Source organism: Bombina bombina, chromosome 7 (genome assembly GCF_027579735.1).
Source record: "Bombina bombina isolate aBomBom1 chromosome 7, aBomBom1.pri, whole genome shotgun sequence".
Classification (NCBI taxonomy): domain Eukaryota; kingdom Metazoa; phylum Chordata; class Amphibia; order Anura; family Bombinatoridae; genus Bombina; species Bombina bombina.
This window is the reverse complement of record NC_069505.1, coordinates 522,706,312-522,728,175: the sequence shown is the minus strand read 5'-3', so window position 1 is coordinate 522,728,175 and position 21,864 is coordinate 522,706,312. Positions and strand designations below refer to the sequence as shown.

Below are 21,864 nucleotides of genomic sequence, written 5' to 3'. Positions count from 1 at the left end.
TTAGCATTTGTACCATCAGGAATAACTTAGGGTTTTCTTGTCCACGTTTGACAGTAAGCATTCAGCAGATGATCCCCAAGAAAAAAAAACACCCCGTAAGAATGTAGAACCATTTATACAAATATAGTGTGTACACACTTTGTATACAATACAATGATTTAATTCAACAGCAATATAGAGCATTCTCAAAATATTTCAAAGGTCTTTGTTTTCATTTTTTTTTTGTAACTCCTCAGTCTGAACGTGTGTCTCACGGTATCCAGATGGGAGTCATAGAGATTAAAGTATAAGGATTTTCCAGTCTTTGTGTTTTTTTTAGTTAATCATGTCAAGACGCTTTATTATTCATCAGCTGAGTCTCAGTCCATTTCACTGTGGAGCCTTTAATGATTCCTTCCAGGAACATAGAAGATGGAACCAGCGTCCTATGAGCAACCCCTTCTGCAGGTCAACATCAAAACAAAAGTGAAAAATTGCCTGTTTGTAAATGTACTGTAAGCTTTGGGCCTAACATCAACAAGGAACCACCCTAGATTTCCTGTAGATTCCAGTCTACGTCAAAAGGAACAAAAATATACATCCTCATAAAATTTGAAGCAGGCTTTAGGCCAGTATCAAAAAAGGCAAAAGACGGTTTCTCGTAAAATGTACTGTAGCCTTTGGCCCCGCATCAAAAGGAGCGCAAAAGATCACTCATCATTAATGTACTGTAAGGAAGGCAAAAAAAAGATCAGCTGTCGTAAAATTACTGTAAACTTTGCGAAAATGTTCAAAAGGAATGCAAAATATTACATGTGGTAAATCTACTCTTCGGCCTACATCCGGCAAAAAAAAATTAATAAAAAAAATAATGCCATTTGCAAATATATTGTAGCTATGGGACATACAGCAAAAGGACCGTAAATGACTGTTTGTAATAAATATACTATAAACTTTGGACCTCTGTGGAAATGAATGCAAAAGATTTTGTCAGAAATTTACTGTACGTTGAGCCTACATCAAACAGTAGGCAAAAACTGCACTCTACTGCGTTCATTGCGCTTATAATTTAGAAACACAAGCATTAAAGTTTTAGCCCTTGAATCAAGGTGCGTTTGCATAGTGGGTAAAATAATTTAAACATATCTTCTCATTTAAAGGGATAAATAATAATTACTACGGTTTCACTTCTAGTCCAGTTGCCAAAGGGATCAACCGACCTAAACGTTCAAGTATCTATAGCGCAATAATTATTTATATATATTTACATAATAATTTCACACAGTTTAAAATTCTTGAAATTCTACAAAAATTACAAATTCCTTTTTTTTTTTTTTTTGCAAATTATTATAATGATATTACACAGAACAATGCTCAAAATGTACAATATATTAACAAAATATACACAAATTTGACTGAGGAAATCTTGCTTTTCCAGTTGAACTGTTGCGTCATAATAAAATAAATTTGTATGAAATATTTCTATGCTAAATACCCCAAGGCCTCTTTTCCCGAATAATAATTTCTTCTATACAATTTAAATATATTTATAACATTTCTTTATCTCAGCAAGACTTCAACAGGTTTTTTTCATGCTAGAGTCAAATTTTTTCTTTTTTAAAGTTTTTTTTTTCTAATTTGCATAATTAACAGCGCAAGTATAACATACAATGAAACTGAAAATATGAGAATTATAGTGAATTTTGTGATTTTTTTTTTGCAGGTTTGTACAAATCTACACATTTAAAAAAAAATGCACTTCTGTACATCAAAAAATAAAAAAGCAAGAAAAAAAAGCACAAATATATGGAAAGTCATTTTTTTATATGATAAATTAAAAAAATGTGCAGTTTTATGAAGAGGGGTCCAGTTTAAATGGAAGCAATGAGGTACCATGGTGTCTCCAAAAAAATGGAGAGATTGGAGATGATTGGGGAAACCTTAACAGTCATTTTTTCTCCACGTTGCTGGAGATTATTTCAGCAAATTTACGCAGTTGCTCACTTGCAGAATGTGACTCTGCCTGCAGCCGTTGGTTGTTCTCGCGAAGGTTGGCCACTTCAGCTTGCAAGGCCTCTTTGTCTAATTTTTCCTGTAGAAAAGAAAAAGGCAAATTGGTGAGAAAATAATTTCAATGATGAAGAAAAACAGCATTGTGTGACACCATGCCCAAAAGATCAATCATAACCCATATTGTGTGACACCATGCCCAGAAGATCAATCATAACCCGCATTGTGTGATACAACCCCCAGAAGATCAATCATAACCCACATTGTGTGACATCATGCCCAGAAGAGCAATCATAACCCACATTGTGTGATATCATGCCCAGAAGAGCAATCAGAACCCACATTGTGTGACACCATGCCCAGAAGATCAATAAAAAAAACATTGTGTGACACCACACCCAGAAAATCAAATTATAACCAGCATTGTGTGATACCACGCCCAGAAGATCAATCGTAACCCACATTGTGTGATACCACACCCAGAAGATCAATCATGACCCGCATTGTGTGATACCACGTTTAGAAGATCAATCATGACCCGCAATTGTGTGATACCACGCTTAGAAGATCAATCATGACCACATTTTGTGATACCACGCTTAGAAGATCAATCATGACCAGCATTTTGTTATACCACGCCCAGAAGATCAATGGTAACCCACATTGTGTGATACCACGTTTAGAAGATCAATCATGACCCGCATTGTGTGATACCACGCTTAGAAGATCAATCATGACCAGCATTTTGTGATACCACGCTTAGATCAATCATGACCAGCATTTTGTGATACCACGCCCAGAAGATCAATCATGACCTGCATTGCGTGAGACCACACCCAGAAGATCAATCATGATCTGCATTGCGTGAGACCACGCCCAGAAGATCAAACATAACCCACATTGTGTGATACTACGCCCAGAAGATCAATCATGACCAGTATTGTGTGATACTGTGCCCAGAAGATTAATCATGACCCACATTGTGTGATGCCATGCCCAGAAGATTAATCAAGACAAGCATTATGTGATACCACTACATAGAGAAAGAGAAGCAAGTTGCCAGAAACTAACAATAGCTCACTGGCTTGTTCTATGGCCTGGTTACCACCAGGGTGCAGCTTCTTTTAGCACAATTGTGCTTTTCACAGGGGGAAACCAGACGCAGACTCCTCGTCCAGAAGAAATAGTATCAAAAAACATAATTTATATCTTACCTGATAAATTCCTGTCTTTCATGGTAATAAGAGTCCATTACTCCCGGGGATTACTTTTCCTTCCACTAGGAGGAGGCAAAGATTTCCAAACTTCAGAGCTCTATATAAACCTATGGTAATCAGGCTGATGTATAGCCAAGCTGACAGAGGTGAGAATGAAACAGAGCAAAATAAATAGAGAAAATGGGGAAAAAAACATGTGCCAAAAATAAATAAAAAAAATAATTTAAAAAAAGCTAGGTGGGGTCTTGTGGACTCTTATCACCATCAAAGAAAGGAATTTATCAGGTAAGATTAAAATTATGTTTTCTTTCATATAGGTGATAAGAGTCCACAATCCATTACTCCTGGGAACTAATACCCAAGCTGTTGCACAGGCCACGAGTAATCGAAGAAAAAAAAAGGAGAGGGATAAACTTCCTTTTACCATAAGAAAAAACACCCAAAAACAGAAGAATCATTTTTATATCATTTTATAAATGCAATTTAAAAACAGAAAACAGAGTCCTAGACAGAAACAACTTCCCAAATAACTTTCCTACCAAAAGCAGCTTCTGATGAAGCAAAAACATAAAAATGGTAGAATTTAGTAAATGTATGCAAGAATGACCAAGTAGCTGCCTTGCAAATGTGTTCAACAGAGGCCTCATTCTTGCCCCGAAGATCAATCATAACTCGCATTGTGTGATACAACCCCCAGAAGATCAATCAGAACCCACATTGTGTGACACCATGCCCAGAAGATCAATAAAAAAACAAACATTGTGTGACACCACACCCAGAAAAATCAAATTATAACCAGCATTGTGTGATACCACGCCCAGAAGATCAATCGTAACCCACATTGTGTGATACCACACCCAGAAGATCAATCATGACAGAGGCCTCATTCTTGAATGTCCAGGAAGTGGCTATAGAGCGAGTAGAATAAGTTGAGATACGCTTAGGAGGAGTTTGACCTGCTTCTACATTAAGCCATATGAATTAAATGATAATCCAAGAGACCAGAACAACGGAAGATGCTTTCTGCCCCCTGCGCTTACCTGAAAAATGAACAAACAAATCAGGAGTCTGTCTGAAATCCTTAGTAAACTCAAGATAATATTTCAGAGCCAAGACAACATCCAAGTTATGAAGAAGTCTCTCAGAAGAATTCTTAGGATTATGATAAAGGGAAGGAACCGCAATTTACCTACTAAAATTGTGAGAGGAAACAACCTTAGGCAGAAAATCAAAGGAAGTTCTCAAAACTGCCTCAATCAAATCAAATAAGGAGGATCAGAAGAAGGTGCAAACAACTTAGACACGTGTCTGGCAGATAAAATAGCCAAAAGAAATAAAGCTTTCCAAGAAATAATCTTGATACTGCAAAACTTTCATAACCAAATTAAGATTCCAAGGAGGAAACATAGGTTTGATTACCGGCTTTATTCTAGATAACGCCTGAACAAAACTATGCACATCAAGAAGATTAGCAATTTTCCTGTGAAAAGAGCAGAGAGCAGAAATCTTACCTTTTAAAGAACTGGCTGGAAGACCTTTCTGCAAGCCATATTAAAGAAACTCAATCAATCTAGGAATCCCAAAAGAATGCCAAGAATAATTATGAAGAGAACACCAATAGATAAAGGCTTTCCAAACTTTATAATAGATTATTCTAGTAACCGGTTTCCTAGCCTGAACAAGAGTATTAATAACAGACTCAGAAAAACCTCTCTGACAACGAACTATCCGTTCAATCACCAAGCCATCAAGCATAAGAGATTTTAGATCTGGATGGAAAATGTATACCTTGAGACAGGAGATCTTTTCTTAAAGGAAGAGGCCAGGGCTGATAACTAGACATCTGAACTAGATCTGCAAACCAAACTCTTTGAGGCCATTTTGGAGTAATTAGAATCACTAATGCATTCTCTTGCATGATCTTGACTATTACTCTGGATAACAAAACCAGAGGAAAAAACACATAAGATAACCAAAACAACCAAAGTATTCTCAGAGCATCTGTCTCCAGAGCCCTTGGATCCCTGGACGTGGAGAAATACTGAGGAAGTTTGTTGTTTAACCTGAAAGCCATGAAATCTATATATGATAGGCCCCAAAAATTCACATTGAAGAAATGCCTGAAATTTCACCTTGTTCCTTGGTACCTTTGAAAGAAAAAAGTCTCTGGGAGACTTAGAATTGAAGTCTATTAGATACCCTTGAGAGACAATTTTCAGAGCTTAAGAGTCTGGAATTGAACGAAACCATGCATCCTGAAAATGCATCAATCTGCCCCCTACCAGAGATACTGGACTAGGGGCTACACCTTCATGCTGACTTAGAAGTAGGGGTGGAATTTTTGGATTGCCTGGACTTGTGCCAATTGGCACCAAGCCTCTAGGGCTTACCTGAGCTGCTTTGATTTGTAAAAGAGGCAGCTGATTTTGCTACTTATTCTGATGAAAGGAACAAAATTGACCAGAAGTTTTAAATTTACCCTTAAACTTCTTATCTTGTGGGATAAACTTGCCACCATTATCTGCTGACATCATATTGTCCAGTTCAGTCCCAAAAACAGAATTTATGCTTACCTGATAAATTTCTTTATTTCCGGATATGGAGAGTCCACAACGTCATTCAGTTACTAGTGGGAATATCACTCCTGGTCAGCAGGAGGAAGCAAATAGCACCACAGCAAAGCTGTTAAGTATCACTCCCCTACCCATAATCCCCAGTCATTTGACTGACGGGAAAGGGAAAAAGGAATAACACAAAGGTGTAGAGGTGCCTGAGGTTTAGTCACAAAAAGATAGTCTAAATAAAGGTTGGGGTCGTGGACTCTCTATATCCTGAAAGAAAGAAATTTATCAGGTAAGCATGAATTCTGTTTTCTTTCCTAAGATATGCAAAACTTTAAGAACAAGATTAAGACTAAGGATTTAAGGAGGAGTAACAGATTTAAACACAGGCCTGAATTTGACCAAGGCCTGACAAAAGGATTGAACATCTGGCACAACGGCCAGAGCTTATGTAACAGAATAGATAAAGCAGAAATCTGACCTTTCAGAGTACTGACTGATAACCCTCTCTCCAGACCTTCCTGGAGAAAAGACAAAATTATAGGAATCCTGACCCTACTCCAAGAGTAGCCCTTAGATTCACACCAATAAAGGTATTTACGCCATACCTTATGGTAAATTTTACGAGTAACAGGCTTGCGAGCCTGAATCATAGTCTTAATGACCAACTCAGAAAAACCACTCTTAGACAGAACTAAGCGTTCAATCTCCAAGCAGTCAGCTTCAGAGAAACGAGATTTGGATGGAGGAATGGACCCTGAGTTAGAAGGTCCTTCCTCAGAGGCAACCTCCAAGGAGGCAGAGATGATATCATCACTAGATCTGCATACCAGATTCTGCGAGGCCATGCAGGAGCTATAAGAATTACTGATGCTCTCTCCGGTTTGATACGAGCAATGACTCGTGGAAGGAGAGCAAACGGAGGAAACAGATAAGCTAGACTGAACACCCAAAGAACCGCCAGAGCATCTATCAGAGCTACCTGCGGATCTCTTGACTTTGAACCGTACCTTGGAAGCTTGGTGATCTGCTGATACACCATTAGATCAAACTCCTGTACCAACCCATTTGAGGGTTAACCTGAAGAACACCTCCGGATGGAGAGCCCACTCTCCAGGATGAAATGTCTGTCTGCTCAGGAAATCTGTGGATGGCAGATAGACAACAATTGTGAGCTTCCGCCCACTGAATTATCCGAGCCACTTCCTCCATGGCTAAGGAACTCCGAGTTCCTCCCTGGTGATTGATGCAAGCCACTAAGGTGATGTTGTCCGACTGGAATCTGATAAACTGGGCTAAAGACAACCAAGGTCAAAACATCAGAGCATTGAAAATTGCTCTCAACTCCAAGATGTTTATGGGGAGAGCAGACCCCTCCCGAGTCCATAGTCCCTGGGCCTTTAACAAGTCCCAGACTGCTCGCCAGCCTGGCATCCGTGGTTACAATCACCCAGGAAGGTCTCCGGAAGCATGTGCCCTGGGACAGATGCTCCTGAGAAAACCACCATGGGAGAGAGTCTCTTGTCGACTGGTCTAGATCTATCCTCTGAGACAGATCTGAATGGTCTCCGTTCCATTGTCTGAGAATGCATAACCGCAGAGCTCTCAAATGGAATCGAGCAAAGGGAATGATGTCCATGGAAGCGACCGTCAGATCAATTACCTCCATACATTGAGCTACTGATGGCCGAACAGTAGACTGAAGAGACAAGATTAGAGAATCTTGGATTTTCTGACCTCCGTCAGAAAAAAATTAATAGATAGAGAATCTATTATAGTCCTTAGGAACACTACCCTTGTAGATGTAACAAGGAAACTCTTTCCCAGATTCACTTTCCATCTGTGGGAACGTAGAAAAGACAACAAGATCTCTGCATGAGAGCTTGCTTGTTGAAAAGATGGTGCTGTACCAAGATGTCGTCCAAGTATGGCGCCACTGCAATTCCCCGAGACCTGATCGCTGCCAAGAGAGCCCCCAGAACCTTCGAAAAAATTCTGGGAGCTGTGGCAAGACCAAACGGAAGAGCCACAAACTCAGGAATTTGTGATGATCCCGGTGTATGGGAAGGTGAAGATATGCGTCCTGCAGGTCTATGGTAGTTATGAACTGACCCTCTTGAACCAAAGGAAGAATGGCCCGAATGGTCTCCATTTTGAAGGACGGCACCCTCAGAAACTTGTTGAGACACTTTAGGTCTAAAATGGGTCGAAATGTTCCCTCTTTTTTTTGGGAACCACAAACAGATTTGAACAAAGAACTAGACCCTGTTCCTTTACTGGAAATGAAACAATCACTCCCAGAGAGGAAAGAATCTGAATGCCTCTCTTTTTACCTGATTTACAGATAATATTGAGAGGTGAAATCAGCCCTTGGGAGGGATTTGAATTCGATCTTGTAACCCTGCAAAAACTATGCCCATTGCCCAAGGATCTGGGACATCTCGTAACCACACCTGATAAAACAGGCAAAGTCTGCCCCCCACTTGATCCGATCCTGGACCGGGAGCCGACCCTTCATGCTGACTTAGACTCAGCTGAGGGTTTCTTTGATTGCTTCCCCTTGTACCAAGACTGGCTAGGTCTCCAAGAAGACTTGGAAAGCTCCTGCTTGGAAGCGGAAGACCTTTGACACTTGAAGCTACAAAAGGAACGAAAATACTCTGCTAAACTAGGTCCAAACAAGGTCTTAGAACAGGAAGCGGATAGGCAGGTACTACTCCAGACGTAAAAAGTAAAAATACAAAGTCTTTATTATTCAATTTTAAAAAAATAGACAGACATGGTAGCAAGTGAGCAGAACGTCTTACCCTTGTAAGGTAGCTTAGACTTGGAAGAAACATCAGCTGACCAAGATTTAAGCCACAAAGCCCTACGGGCCAAGACAGAAAAGCCAGACATCTTGGCCCCCAATCTAATAACCTGCATGTTAGTATCAGAAATAAAGGAATTGGCCAGTTTAAGAGCCTTAATCCTATCTTGGATTTCCTCCAGCGGAGTCTCCTTTAAAATAGAATCAGACAAAGCATTGCACCAATAAGATGCTGCACTAGTTACTGTGGCAAAACAAACTGCAGGTTGCCATTGAATACCCTGATGAATATACATCTTTTTCAAAAAGGCCTCCAGCTTCTTATCTATTGGATGCTTAAAAGAGCAACTATCTTCTATAGTTCTCTTAGCCAAAGAAGAAATAGCCCATTCTACTTTAAGCACCGTGCGCCATGAATCTTTAATGGAGTCAGCAACAGGAAACATCTTTTTAAAGATTAAAGACGGGGCGAAAGGTATCTCTGGCTTCTCCCATTCCTGTGAAATAATCTCCGTCACATGGTCTGGAACAGGAAACACTTCCACTGAAAAAGGAACATCATAATATTTAATAAGCTTAATAGATTTCTTAGGGTTAACTACGACAGGAGAGTCGGAGTCGTCCAAAGTAGCCAATTCCTCGTTTAACAATACACAAAGGTGTTCAAGCTTAAATCTGATGCTAACCTCTTCAACCTCAGAAAGGATTTACACTGTCAGAATCTGAAATTTCACCCTCAGAAACGTCCTCCTCAGGGTTATGAGGGAGGTGAACCTGCATAGAAGCAGCTGAAACAGACACCTTATTATCCGATAAATGTAAAGTTTTATCTAAATAAGCAGCACAGAATTGCATAGGCAAATCAATTTGCGTCTCCAGGCATAATAAACATTTGTCACAAGAAACCTGTTCCATGTCCATAATATCTAAAATAAAAGTTCCCCAAATTTATAATAAAAAAGAACTTTCACAGAAAACTGTCACTTTAAGTAGTCTTGCACACGGAGCAAAAATAAGTTAAATGCAAATAGCAAAATAACAGACCTAGGGACCTCTACACCTCAGTACATGCTGAGGTGCCCTACCTGATCCCTCTGAATCATGCGAAAGCCTAGAAAAACTGAAAACCAGCAGATCGAGAGTCCTTCCAGAGCAGCTGAAATACCCACCGCAGCTCCGCTCACACACTGAAAACGGAAGCGCAGCAGGTCACATGATCAACTGAAGAGAAATTGCGCCAAAATCAAAAGCGCGCATTTCTCAGCCAAAAGACAACTGTATTTTCTTCTTGCATCCGCTTCCCAGTTGTCTAAAAGCAACAACGGTACCAAGAAAAGTAAAAGCACTCTTATAACACACAAAAACTGCTAAATTCACCAAAAATAGCCTTAATAAAAAATATATGTGATTAAGGAACCCCACATATACAGAGAACTAAACTCTTAAAGCAATAGACTCAGTCTCAGTCACAAAATAAGTGCCTGCATCCTGCCATTAGAAAATCCTTTAAAAAGGATTAATGAGTTCCCATAAAATAAAGCAGTAGTATCTTTAAAAGTGCAAGTCTCCATACCTAGAAGACAAAAAAGCACTTACCTGCAATCTAGCTGTCTGGCAGAAAGACGGCTCACAAGGCGTGAAAGGACACATACTCCTTACAGAGACCTGTAGAAAAAAGAAACAATAGAGTAACCCAACTCTGGTTTTCTATACCTAGGGCAGCAATATGTTGGGAAACAAAATAAGCACAACCTCGCAACTTCCTAACTGCTTAAAAGCCACCACTACTCTACTGCAGAGATTGACGTGGACTCAGCTAAACCCCAAACCCTTGCTTGCAGAATTAACCCTTTAATGACCACAGCACTTTTCCATTTTCTGTCCATTTGGGACCAAAGCTATTTTTACATTTTTGTGGTCTTTGTGTTTAGCTGTAATTTTCCTCTTACTCATTTACTGTACCCACACATATTATATATCGTTTTTCTCGCCATTAAATGGACTTTCCAAAGATACCATTATTTTCATCATATCTTATAATTTACTATAAAAAAATTATAAAATGAGAAAAAAATGGAAAAAAAACACACTTTTTCTAACTTTGACCCCCAAAATCTGTTACACATCTACAACCACCAAAAAACACCAATGCTAAATAGTTTCTAAATTTTGTCCTGAGTTTAGAAATACTCAATGTTTACAAGTTCTTTGCTTTTTTTGCAAGTTATAGGGCAATAAATACAAGTAGCACTTTGCTATTTACAAACCATTTTTTTTCAAGATTAGCGCTAGTTACATTGGGACACTGATATCTTTCAGGAATCTCTGAATATCCATTGACATGTATATATTTTTTTTAGAAGACATCCCAAAGTATTGATCTAGGCCAATTTTGGTATATTTCATGCCACCATTTCACCGCCAAATGCGATCAAATACAAAATATCGTTCACTTTTTCACAAATTTTTTCACAAACTTTTGGTTTCTAACTGACATTATTTACAAACAGCTTGTGCAATTATGGCATAAATGATTGTAAATTTTTATTTGGGATCCCCTTTGTTCAGAAATAGCAGACATATATGGCTTTGGCGTTGCTTTTTGGTAATTAGAAGGCTGCTAAATGCCACTGTGAACCACACGTGTATTATGCCCAGCAGTAAAGGGGTTAATTAGGGAGCATGTAGGGAGCTTTTTAGGGTAATTTTAGCTTTAATGTAGTGTAGTAGACAACCCCAAGTAATGATCTATGCCCATTTTGGTATATTTCATGCCACCATTTCACCGCCAATTGCGATCAAATTAAAAAAAAAGTAAAATTTTTCACAATTTTAGGTTTCTCACTGAAATCATTTACAAACAGCTTGTGCAATTATGGCACAAATTGTTGTAAATGCTTCTCTGGGATCCCCTTTGTTCAGAAATAGCAGACATATATGGCTTTGGCATTGCTTTTTGGTACTTAGAAGCCTGCTAAATGCCGCTGCGCATCACACGTGTATTATGGCTAGCAGTGAAGGGGTTAATTAGGTAGCTTGTAGGAAGCTTGCAGGGTTAATTTTAGCTTTAGTGTAGAGCTCAGCCTCCCACCTGAAATATCAGACCCCCTGATCCCTCCCAAACAGCTCTCTTCCCTCCCCCACCCCACAATTGTCCCCGCCATCTTAAGTACTGGCAGCAACTCTGCCAGTACTAAAATAAGATATATTTAGGCTTTTTTTGGGGGGGTTATTTACATATGCTGCTGTGTAGGAGCCCCCCTTAGGCCCCAACCTGACTGATCCCCCACCAAACAGCTCTCTAACCCTCCCCCTCTGCCTTAATGGCCGCCATTTTGGGTACTGGCAGCTGTCTGCCAGTACCCAGTTTAGAATAAAATAGTTGCTTTTTTATTTTTTCCCCATTTTCTGTAGTGTAGCTCCCCCCCCCCACCAAAGAACAAACCCCCACCCCCTCCTAGATACCTTTGATTGTCTTTTTTTTTTAAAATGTAAACTTTTTTTCTGAAACTTTTAGTGATGTCTTTTCTGTAGTGTAGCGGTTCCCACCCGCCCCGTGCACGCGCCCGCCGTGCACGCGCGCCCGCATCGGCCCCGCCCCCGATCCCCTCTACATTACCCGGCCCATCGATGGCCGCCCACCCGCCTCCCAAGTCGGCTCCCACCCACCAACGACACCGGCCATCGATGTCCGGTGCAGAGAGGGCCACAGAGTGGCTCTCTCTGCATCGGATGGCCATCTACAGTTATTGCAGGATGCCTCCATATCGAGGCATCACTGCAATAACCGGAAAGCAGCTGGAAGCTAGCAGGATCGCTTCCAGCTGCTTTCCACACCGAGGACGTGCAGGGTACGTCCTCAGGCGTTAACTGCCTTTTTTTTGAGGACGTACCCTGCACGTCCTCGGTCGTTAAGGGGTTAATTTCTTCAGACACCAAACTTCACCTTCTCCATTGACAGAGGCAAAGAGAATGACTGGGGATTATGGGTAGGGGAGTGACACTTAAAAGCTTTGCTGTGGTGCTCTTTGCCTCCTCCTGCTGGCCAGGAGTGATATTCCCACTAGTAATTTGAATGACGTTGTGGACTCTCAATATCTTAGGAAAGAAAAGTCCATTAACTTGAAAAGGAATAGAAAGCAATTTATTCTTAGAAGCTGCATCAGCAGACCAATACTTAAAGGGATACTAATCCCCAATGTTTTCTTTCATGATTCAGACAGAGCATGCACGTTTAAGCAACTTTCTAATTTACTCCTATTATCAATTTTTCTTCATTCTCTTGTTATCTTTATTTGAGAAAGCAGGGATCTAAGCTAAGGAGCCGGACCATTTTTGGTTCAGCACCCTGGATAGCGTTAAATGGACCCACCAATCAGAAAGCACAATGCAGGTTCTGAAACAAAAATGGGCAGGCTCCTTACCTTAATTTCCTGCTTTTTCAAATAAAGATAGCAAGTGAATGAAGAAAAATTGATAATAGCAGTAAATCCGGAAATGACACACTCGCGTCATTGAAGACGTAACCTTGTGAAAGGAACACAGCGTCAACTAAGACGCCGGAAATGACGAATTTTGCGTCATCGAACGTAACTTTGCGGCAAAAATCTCGCGCCAAGAATGACGCAATATACTTTGGCATTTTGCACCCTCGAGAGCTTAATTTTGCCTGCGAAATGTAATGAAAAACAGTCAATTTGAAAAAAGACTTAACCCCAGGTAAGAAAATGTTTTCCTAAAAAAACAGAATTTATGTTTACCTGATAAATTACTTTCTCCAACGGTGTGTCCGGTCCACGGCGTCATCCTTACTTGTGGGATATTCTCTTCCCCAACAGGAAATGGCAAAGAGCCCAGCAAAGCTGGTCACATGATCCCTCCTAGGCTCCGCCTTCCCCAGTCATTCGACCGACGTAAAGGAGGAATATTTGCATAGGAGAAACCATATGATACCGTGGTGACTGTAGTTAAAGAAAATAAATTATCAGACCTGATTAAAAAACCAGGGCGGGCCGTGGACCGGACACACCGTTGGAGAAAGTAATTTATCAGGTAAACATAAATTCTGTTTTCTCCAACATAGGTGTGTCCGGTCCACGGCGTCATCCTTACTTGTGGGAACCAATACCAAAGCTTTAGGACACGGATGAAGGGAGGAAGCAAATCAGGTCACCTAGATGGAAGGCACCACGGCTTGCAAAACCTTTCTCCCAAAAATAGCCTCAGAAGAAGCAAAAGTATCAAACTTGTAAAATTTAGTAAAAGTGTGCAGTGAAGACCAAGTCGCTGCCTTACATATCTGATCAACAGAAGCCTCGTTCTTGAAGGCCCATGTGGAAGCCACAGCCCTAGTGGAATGAGCTGTGATTCTTTCAGGAGGCTGCCGTCCGGCAGTCTCATAAGCCAATCTGATGATGCTTTTAATCCAAAAAGAGAGAGAGGTAGAAGTTGCTTTTTGACCTCTCCTTTTACCAGAATAAACAACAAACAAGGAAGATGTTTGTCTAAAATCCTTTGTAGCATCTAAATAGAATTTTAGAGCACGAACAACATCCAAATTGTGCAACAAACGTTCCTTCTTTGAAACTGGATTCGGACACAAAGAAGGCACGACTATCTCCTGGTTAATGTTTTTGTTAGAAACAACTTTCGGAAGAAAACCAGGTTTAGTACGTAAAACCACCTTATCTGCATGGACACCAGATAAGGAGGAGAACACTGCAGAGCAGATAATTCTGAAACTCTTCTAGCAGAAGAAATTGCAACCAAAAACAAAACTTTCCAAGATAATAACTTAATATCAACGGAATGTAAGGGTTCAAACGGAACCCCCTGAAGAACTGAAAGAACTAAATTGAGACTCCAAGGAGGAGTCAAAGGTTTGTAAACAGGCTTGATTCTAACCAGAGCCTGAACAAAGGCTTGAACATCTGGCACAGCTGCCAGCTTTTTGTGAAGTAACACAGACAAGGCAGAAATCTGTCCCTTCAAGGAACTTGCAGATAATCCTTTCTCCAAACCTTCTTGAAGAAAGGATAGAATCTTAGGAATTTTTACCTTGTCCCAAGGGAATCCTTTAGATTCACACCAACAGATATATTTTTTCCATATTTTGTGGTAAATTTTTCTAGTTACAGGCTTTCTGGCCTGAACAAGAGTATCAATGACAGAATCTGAGAACCCTCGCTTTGATAAGATCAAGCGTTCAATCTCCAAGCAGTCAGTTGGAGTGAGTCCAGATTCGGATGTTCGAACAGACCTTGAACAAGAAGGTCTCGTCTCAAAGGTAGCTTCCATGGTGGAGCCGATGACATATTCACCAGGTCTGCATACCAAGTCCTGCGTGGCCACGCAGGAGCTATCAAGATCACCGATGCCCTCTCCTGATTGATCCTGGCTACCAGCCTGGGGATGAGAGGAAACGGCGGGAATACATAAGCTAGTTTGAAGGTCCAAGGTGCTACTAGTGCATCTACTAGAGTCGCCTTGGGATCCCTGGATCTGGACCCGTAGCAAGGAACCTTGAAGTTCTGACGAGAGGCCATCAGATCCATGTCTGGAATGCCCCACAATTGAGTAATTTGGGCAAAGATTTCCGGATGGAGTTCCCACTCCCCCGGATGAAATGTCTGACGACTCAGAAAATCCGCTTCCCAATTTTCCACTCCTGGGATGTGGATTGCAGACAAGTGGCAGGAGTGAGTCTCCGCCCATTGAATGATTTTGGTCACTTCTTCCATCGCCAGGGAACTCCTTGTTCCCCCCTGATGGTTGATGTACGCAACAGTCGTCATGTTGTCTGATTGAAACCGTATGAACTTGGCCTTTGCTAGCTGAGGCCAAGCCTTGAGAGCATTGAATATCGCTCTCAGTTCCAGAATATTTATCGGGAGAAGAGAATCTTCCCGAGACCAAAGACCCTGAGCTTTCAGGGGTCCCCAGACCGCGCCCCAGCCCACCAGACTGGCGTCGGTCGTGACAATGACCCACTCTGGTCTGCGGAAGCTCATCCCCTGTGACAGGTTGTCCAGGGACAGCCACCAACGGAGTGAATCTCTGGTCCTCTGATCTACTTGTATCGTCGGAGACAAGTCTGTATAGTCCCCATTCCACTGACTGAGCATGCACAGTTGTAATGGTCTTAGATGAATTCGCGCAAAAGGAACTATGTCCATTGCCGCTACCATCAAACCTATTACTTCCATGCACTGCGCTATGGAAGGAAGAGGAACAGAATGAAGTATTTGACAAGAGTTTAGAAGTTTTGATTTTCTGGCCTCTGTCAGAAAAATCCTCATTTCTAAGGAGTCTATTATTGTTCCCAAGAAGGGAACCCTTGTTGACGGAGATAGAGAACTTTTTTCTACGTTCACTTTCCACCCGTGAGATCTGAGAAAGGCCAGGACAATGTCCGTGTGAGCCTTTGCTTGAGGAAGGGACGACGCTTGAATCAGAATGTCGTCCAAGTAAGGTACTACTGCAATGCCCCTTGGTCTTAGCACCGCTAGAAGGGACCCTAGTACCTTTGTGAAAATCCTTGGAGCAGTGGCTAATCCGAACGGAAGTGCCACAAACTGGTAATGCTTGTCCAGGAATGCGAACCTTAGGAACCGATGATGTTCCTTGTGGATAGGAATATGTAGATAAGCATCCTTTAAATCCACCGTGGTCATGAATTGACCTTCCTGGATGGAAGGAAGAATTGTTCGAATGGTTTCCATTTTGAACGATGGAACCTTGAGAAACTTGTTTAGGATCTTGAGATCTAAGATTGGTCTGAATGTTCCCTCTTTTTTGGGAACTACGAACAGATTGGAGTAGAACCCCATCCCTTGTTCTCCTAAAGGAACAGGATGAATCACTCCCATTTTTAACAGGTCTTCTACACAATGTAAGAATGCCTGTCTTTTTATGTGGTCTGAAGACAATTGAGACCTGTGGAACCTCCCCCTTGGGGGAAGCCCCTTGAATTCCAGAAGATAACCTTGGGAGACTATTTCTAGTGCCCAAGGATCCAGAACATCTCTTGCCCAAGCCTGAGCGAAGAGAGAGAGTCTGCCCCCCACCAGATCCGGTCCCGGATCGGGGGCCAACATCTCATGCTGTCTTGGTAGCAGTGGCAGGTTTCTTGGCCTGCTTTCCTTTGTTCCAGCCTTGAATTGGTCTCCAGGCTGGCTTGGCTTGAGAAGTATTACCCTCTTGCTTAGAGGACGTAGCACTTGGGGCTGGTCCGTTTCTGCGAAAGGGACGAAAATTAGGTTTATTTTTGGCCTTGAAAGACCTATCCTGAGGAAGGGCGTGGCCCTTGCCCCCAGTGATATCAGAGATAATCTCTTTCAAGTCAGGGCCAAACAGCGTTTTCCCCTTGAAAGGAATGTTAAGCAATTTGTTCTTGGAAGACGCATCCGCTGACCAAGATTTTAACCAAAGCGCTCTGCGCACCACAATAGCAAAACCAGAATTTTTCGCCGCTAACCTAGCCAATTGCAAAGTGGCGTCTAGGGTGAAAGAATTAGCCAATTTGAGAGCATGAATTCTGTCCATAATCTCCTCATAAGAAGAAGAATTATTATTGAGCGCCTTTTCTAGCTCATCGAACCAGAAACACGCTGCTGTAGTGACAGGAACAATGCATGAAATTGGTTGTAGAAGGTAACCTTGCTGAACAAACATCTTTTTAAGCAAACCTTCTAATTTTTTATCCATAGGATCTTTGAAAGCACAACTATCTTCTATGGGTATAGTGGTGCGTTTGTTTAGAGTAGAAACCGCCCCCTCGACCTTGGGGACTGTCTGCCATAAGTCCTTTCTGGGGTCGACCATAGGAAACAATTTTTTAAATATGGGGGGAGGGACGAAAGGTATACCGGGCCTTTCCCATTCTTTATTTACAATGTCCGCCACCCGCTTGGGTATAGGAAAAGCTTCGGGGGGCCCCGGGACCTCTAGGAACTTGTCCATTTTACATAGTTTCTCTGGAATGACCAAATTCTCACAATCATCCAGAGTGGATAACACCTCCTTAAGCAGAGCGCGGAGATGTTCCAATTTAAATTTAAATGTAATCACATCAGGTTCAGCTTGTTGAGAAATTTTCCCTGAATCTGAAATTTCTCCCTCAGACAAAACCTCCCTGGCCCCCTCAGACTGGTGTAGGGGCCCTTCAGAACCAATATCATCAGCGTCCTCATGCTCTTCAGTATTTTCTAAAACAGAGCAGTCGCGCTTTCGCTGATAAGTGGGCATTTTGGCTAAAATGTTTTTGATAGAATTATCCATTACAGCCGTTAATTGTTGCATAGTAAGGAGTATTGGCGTGCTAGATGTACTAGGGGCCTCCTGTGTGGGCAAGACTGGTGTAGACGAAGGAGGGGATGATGCAGTACCATGCTTACTCCCCTCACTTGAGGAATCATCTTGGGCATCATTTTCTCTAAATTTTGTGTCACATAAATCACATCTATTTAAATGAGAAGGAACCTTGGCTTCCCCACATTCAGAACACAGTCTATCTGGTAGTTCAGACATGTTAAACAGGCAAAAACTTGATAAAGTACAAAAAACGTTTTAAAATAAACCGTTACTGTCACTTTAAATTTTAAACTGAACACACTTTATTACTGCAATTGCGAAAAAGTATGAAGGAATTGTTCAAAATTCACCAAAATTTCACCACAGTGTCTTAAAGCCTTAAAAGTATTGCACACCAAATTTGGAAGCTTTAACCCTTAAAATAACGGAACCGGAGCCGTTTTTATATTTAACCCCTTTACAGTCCCTGGTATCTGCTTTGCTGAGACCCAACCAAGCCCAAAGGGGAATACGATACCAAATGACGCCTTCAGAAAGTCTTTTCTATGTATCAGAGCTCCTCACACATGCATCTGCATGTCATGCTTCTCAAAAACAAGTGCGCAATAGAGGCGCGAAAAAGAGACTCTGCCTATGATTAGGGAAAGCCCCTAGAGAATAAGGTGTCCAATACAGTGCCTGCCGGTTATTTTACATAATTCCCAAGATTAAAATAATTCCTCAAGGCTATGGAGTATAAAATATGTTTATATATAAATCGATTTAGCCCAGAAAATGTCTACAGTCTTAAAAAGCCCTTGTGAAGCCCTTTTTTTCTTTCTGTAATAAAAATGGCTTACCGGATCCCATAGGGAAAATGACAGCTTCCAGCATTACATCGTCTTGTTAGAATGTGTCATACCTCAAGCAGCAAAAGTCTGCTCACTGTTCCCCCAACTGAAGTTAATTCCTCTCAACAGTCCTGTGTGGAAACAGCCATCGATTTTAGTAACGGTTGCTAAAATCATTTTCCTCTTACAAACAGAAATCTTCATCTCTTTTCTGTTTCAGAGTAAATAGTACATACCAGCACTATTTTAAAATAACAAACTCTTGATTGAATAATAAAAACTACAGTTAAACACTAAAAAACTCTAAGCCATCTCCGTGGAGATGTTGCCTGTACAACGGCAAAGAGAATGACTGGGGAAGGCGGAGCCTAGGAGGGATCATGTGACCAGCTTTGCTGGGCTCTTTGCCATTTCCTGTTGGGGAAGAGAATATCCCACAAGTAAGGATGACGCCGTGGACCGGACACACCTATGTTGGAGAAAAAAGCTTTTCCCAAATATGAAACTAACAGTCTGCAAAAGGAAATATACATAAACCTGACTCATGGCAAATATAAGTACAATACATATATTTAGAACTTTACATTAATACATAGTGCCAAACCATAGCTGAGAGTGTCTTAAGTAATAAAAAACATAATTTATGCTTACCTAATACATTTATTTCTCTTGTGATGTATCGAGCCCACGGATTCATCCTTACTTGTGAGATATTCTCCTTCCCTACAGAAAGTGGCAGAGAGAGCACCCACAGCAGAGCTGTCTATATAGCTCCCCCCTTAGCTCCACCCCCCAGTCATTCGACCGAAGGCTAGGAAGAAAAAGGAGAAACCATAGGGTGCAGTGGTGACTGAAAGTTTAAAAATAAAAATATATATGCCTATCTTAAATAAACAGGGCGGGCCGTGGACTCGATACATCACAAGAGAAATAAATTTATCAGGTAAGCATAAATTATGTTTTCTCTTGTAAGATGTATCGAGTCCACGGATTCATCCTTACTTGTGGGATACCAATACCAAAGCTTTAGGACACGGATGAAGGGAGGGACAAGACAGGGACCTTAAACGGAAGGCACCACTGCTTGTAGAACTTTTCTCCCAAAAATAGCCTCCGAAGAAGCAAAAGTATCAAATTTGGAAAAAGTATGAAGCGAAGACCAAGTCGCCACCTTACAAATCTGTTCAACAGAAGCCTCATTTTTAAAAGCCCATGTGGAAGTCACAGCTCTAGTAGAATGAGCAGTAATTCTTTCAGGAGGCTGCTGTCTAGCAGTCTCATAGGCCAAACGGATGATGCTTTTCAGCCAAAAGGAAAGAGAGGTAGCCGTAGCCTTTTGGCCTCTCCGCTTACCAGAATAAACAACAAACAATTAGTTGCTTGTAAGTAGAACTTTAAAGCACGAACCACATCAAGATTGTGCAACAGACGTTCCTTCTTTGATGAAGGATTAGGACACAGAGAAGGAACAACAATCTCTTGATTGATATTCTTATTAGAAACAACCTTAGGAAGAAAACCAGGTTTGGTACGCAAAACCACCTTATCTGCATGGAAAATAAGATAAGGGGAATCAAACTGAAAAGCAGATAACTCAGAAACTCTTCGAGCCGAAGAGATAGCAACTAAGAACAAAACTTTCCAAGATAGAAGCTTAATATCTATGGAATGCATAGGTTCAAACGGAACCCCTTGAAGAACTCTAAGGACTAAGTTTAGGCTCCAAGGCGGAGCAACAGTCTTAAATACAGGCTTAATTCTGACCAAAGCCTGACTAAAAGTTTGAACGTCTGGAACATCTGCCAGACGTTTGTGTAGTAGAATAGACAAAGCAGATATTTGTCCTTTTAGAGAACTAGCTGATAATCCCTTCTCCAAAACTTCTTGGAGAAAAGACAATATTCTAGGAATCCTAATCTTACTCCACGAGTAACCTTTGGATTCACACCAATAAAGATATTTGCGCCAAATCTTATGATAGATCTTCCTGGCGACAGGTTTTCTAGCCTGAATCAGGGTATCAATGACCGACTCAGAGAACCCACGCTTTGATAGAATTAGGCGTTCAATCTCCAAGCAGTCAGACGCAGAGAAACTAGATTTGGATGCGAGAACGGACCTTGGATTAGAAGGTCCCGCTTCATTGGCAGGGTCCACGCTGGAGCCGAGGACATGCCCACTAGGTCTGCATACCAAGTCCTGCGTGGCCACGCAGGTGCTATCAGAATCACTGAAGCTCTCTCCTGCTTGATTCTGGCAACCAGACGTGGGAGGAGAGAAAGCGGTGGAAATACATAGGCCAGATTGAAGGACCAAGGTACTGCTAGAGCATCTATCAGTACCGCCTTGGGGACCCGTAACGAGGAAGTTTGGCATTCTGACGCGACGCCATGGCAAGTGATCCTCTGCCCATCGGATTATTTTGGTTACCTCCATCATCGCTAGAGAACTCCTTGTTCCTCCCTGATGATTGATATAAGCTACAGTTGTGATGTTGTCCGACTGAAACCTGATGAATTTGGCTGCAGCAAGCTGAGGCCACGCCTGAAGCGCCTTGAATATCGCTCTCAGTTCTAGGATGTTTATCGGAAGAAGAGATTCCTCCCGAGACCATAAGCCCTGTGCTTTCAGGGAGTTCCAGACTGCACCCCAGCCTAGCAGGCTGGCATCTGTCGTTACAATGAGCCACTCTGGCCTGTGGAAGTACATTCCCTGAGACGGGTGGTCCTGAGACAACCACCAGAGAAGAGAATCTCTGGTCTCCTGGTCCAGATGCAGTCGAGATAAATCTGCATAATCCCCATTCCACTGTTTGATCATGCATAGTTGCAGTGGTCTGAGGTGTAGGCGGGCAAAAGGAACTATGTCCATTGCCGCTACCATGAGTCCGATTACCTCCATACACTGAGCCACAGATGGCCAAGGAATGGAATGAAGAGTTTGGCAAGTGGTTAATAGTTTTGAAATTTTCATTTCTACCGAATCTATCAGAGTCCCTAGAAAGGAAACTCTTGTAAGAGGGAAGAGAGAACTCTTTTTTTATGTTCACCTTCCACCTGTGAGATCTCAGAAAAGCCAACACAATGTCCGTGTGAGACTTGGCTAGCTGAAAAGTCGACGCCTGGATTAAGATGTCGTCTAGATAA

At 41.6% G+C, this 21,864-nt stretch overlaps 1 protein-coding gene across 5 annotated transcripts in view; it reads right to left on the bottom strand.

Annotated features, from left to right (window-relative positions):
• Positions 1-96: 96 nt before the first annotated feature.
• SIPA1L3 (signal induced proliferation associated 1 like 3) overlaps positions 97-21,864 on the bottom strand; it is a 349,276-nt gene continuing 327,508 nt past the window's right edge. For 4 of the 5 annotated variants that reach the window (XM_053721794.1, XM_053721797.1, XM_053721798.1 and 1 more), the window contains one exon: positions 97-2,071. In XM_053721794.1, the coding sequence (XP_053577769.1) occupies positions 1,928-2,071 (144 nt within the window). In that variant the 3' untranslated portion in view covers positions 97-1,927. The remainder of the gene's footprint in view (positions 2,072-21,864) is intronic. The other variant, XM_053721796.1, reaches the window with a different exon arrangement.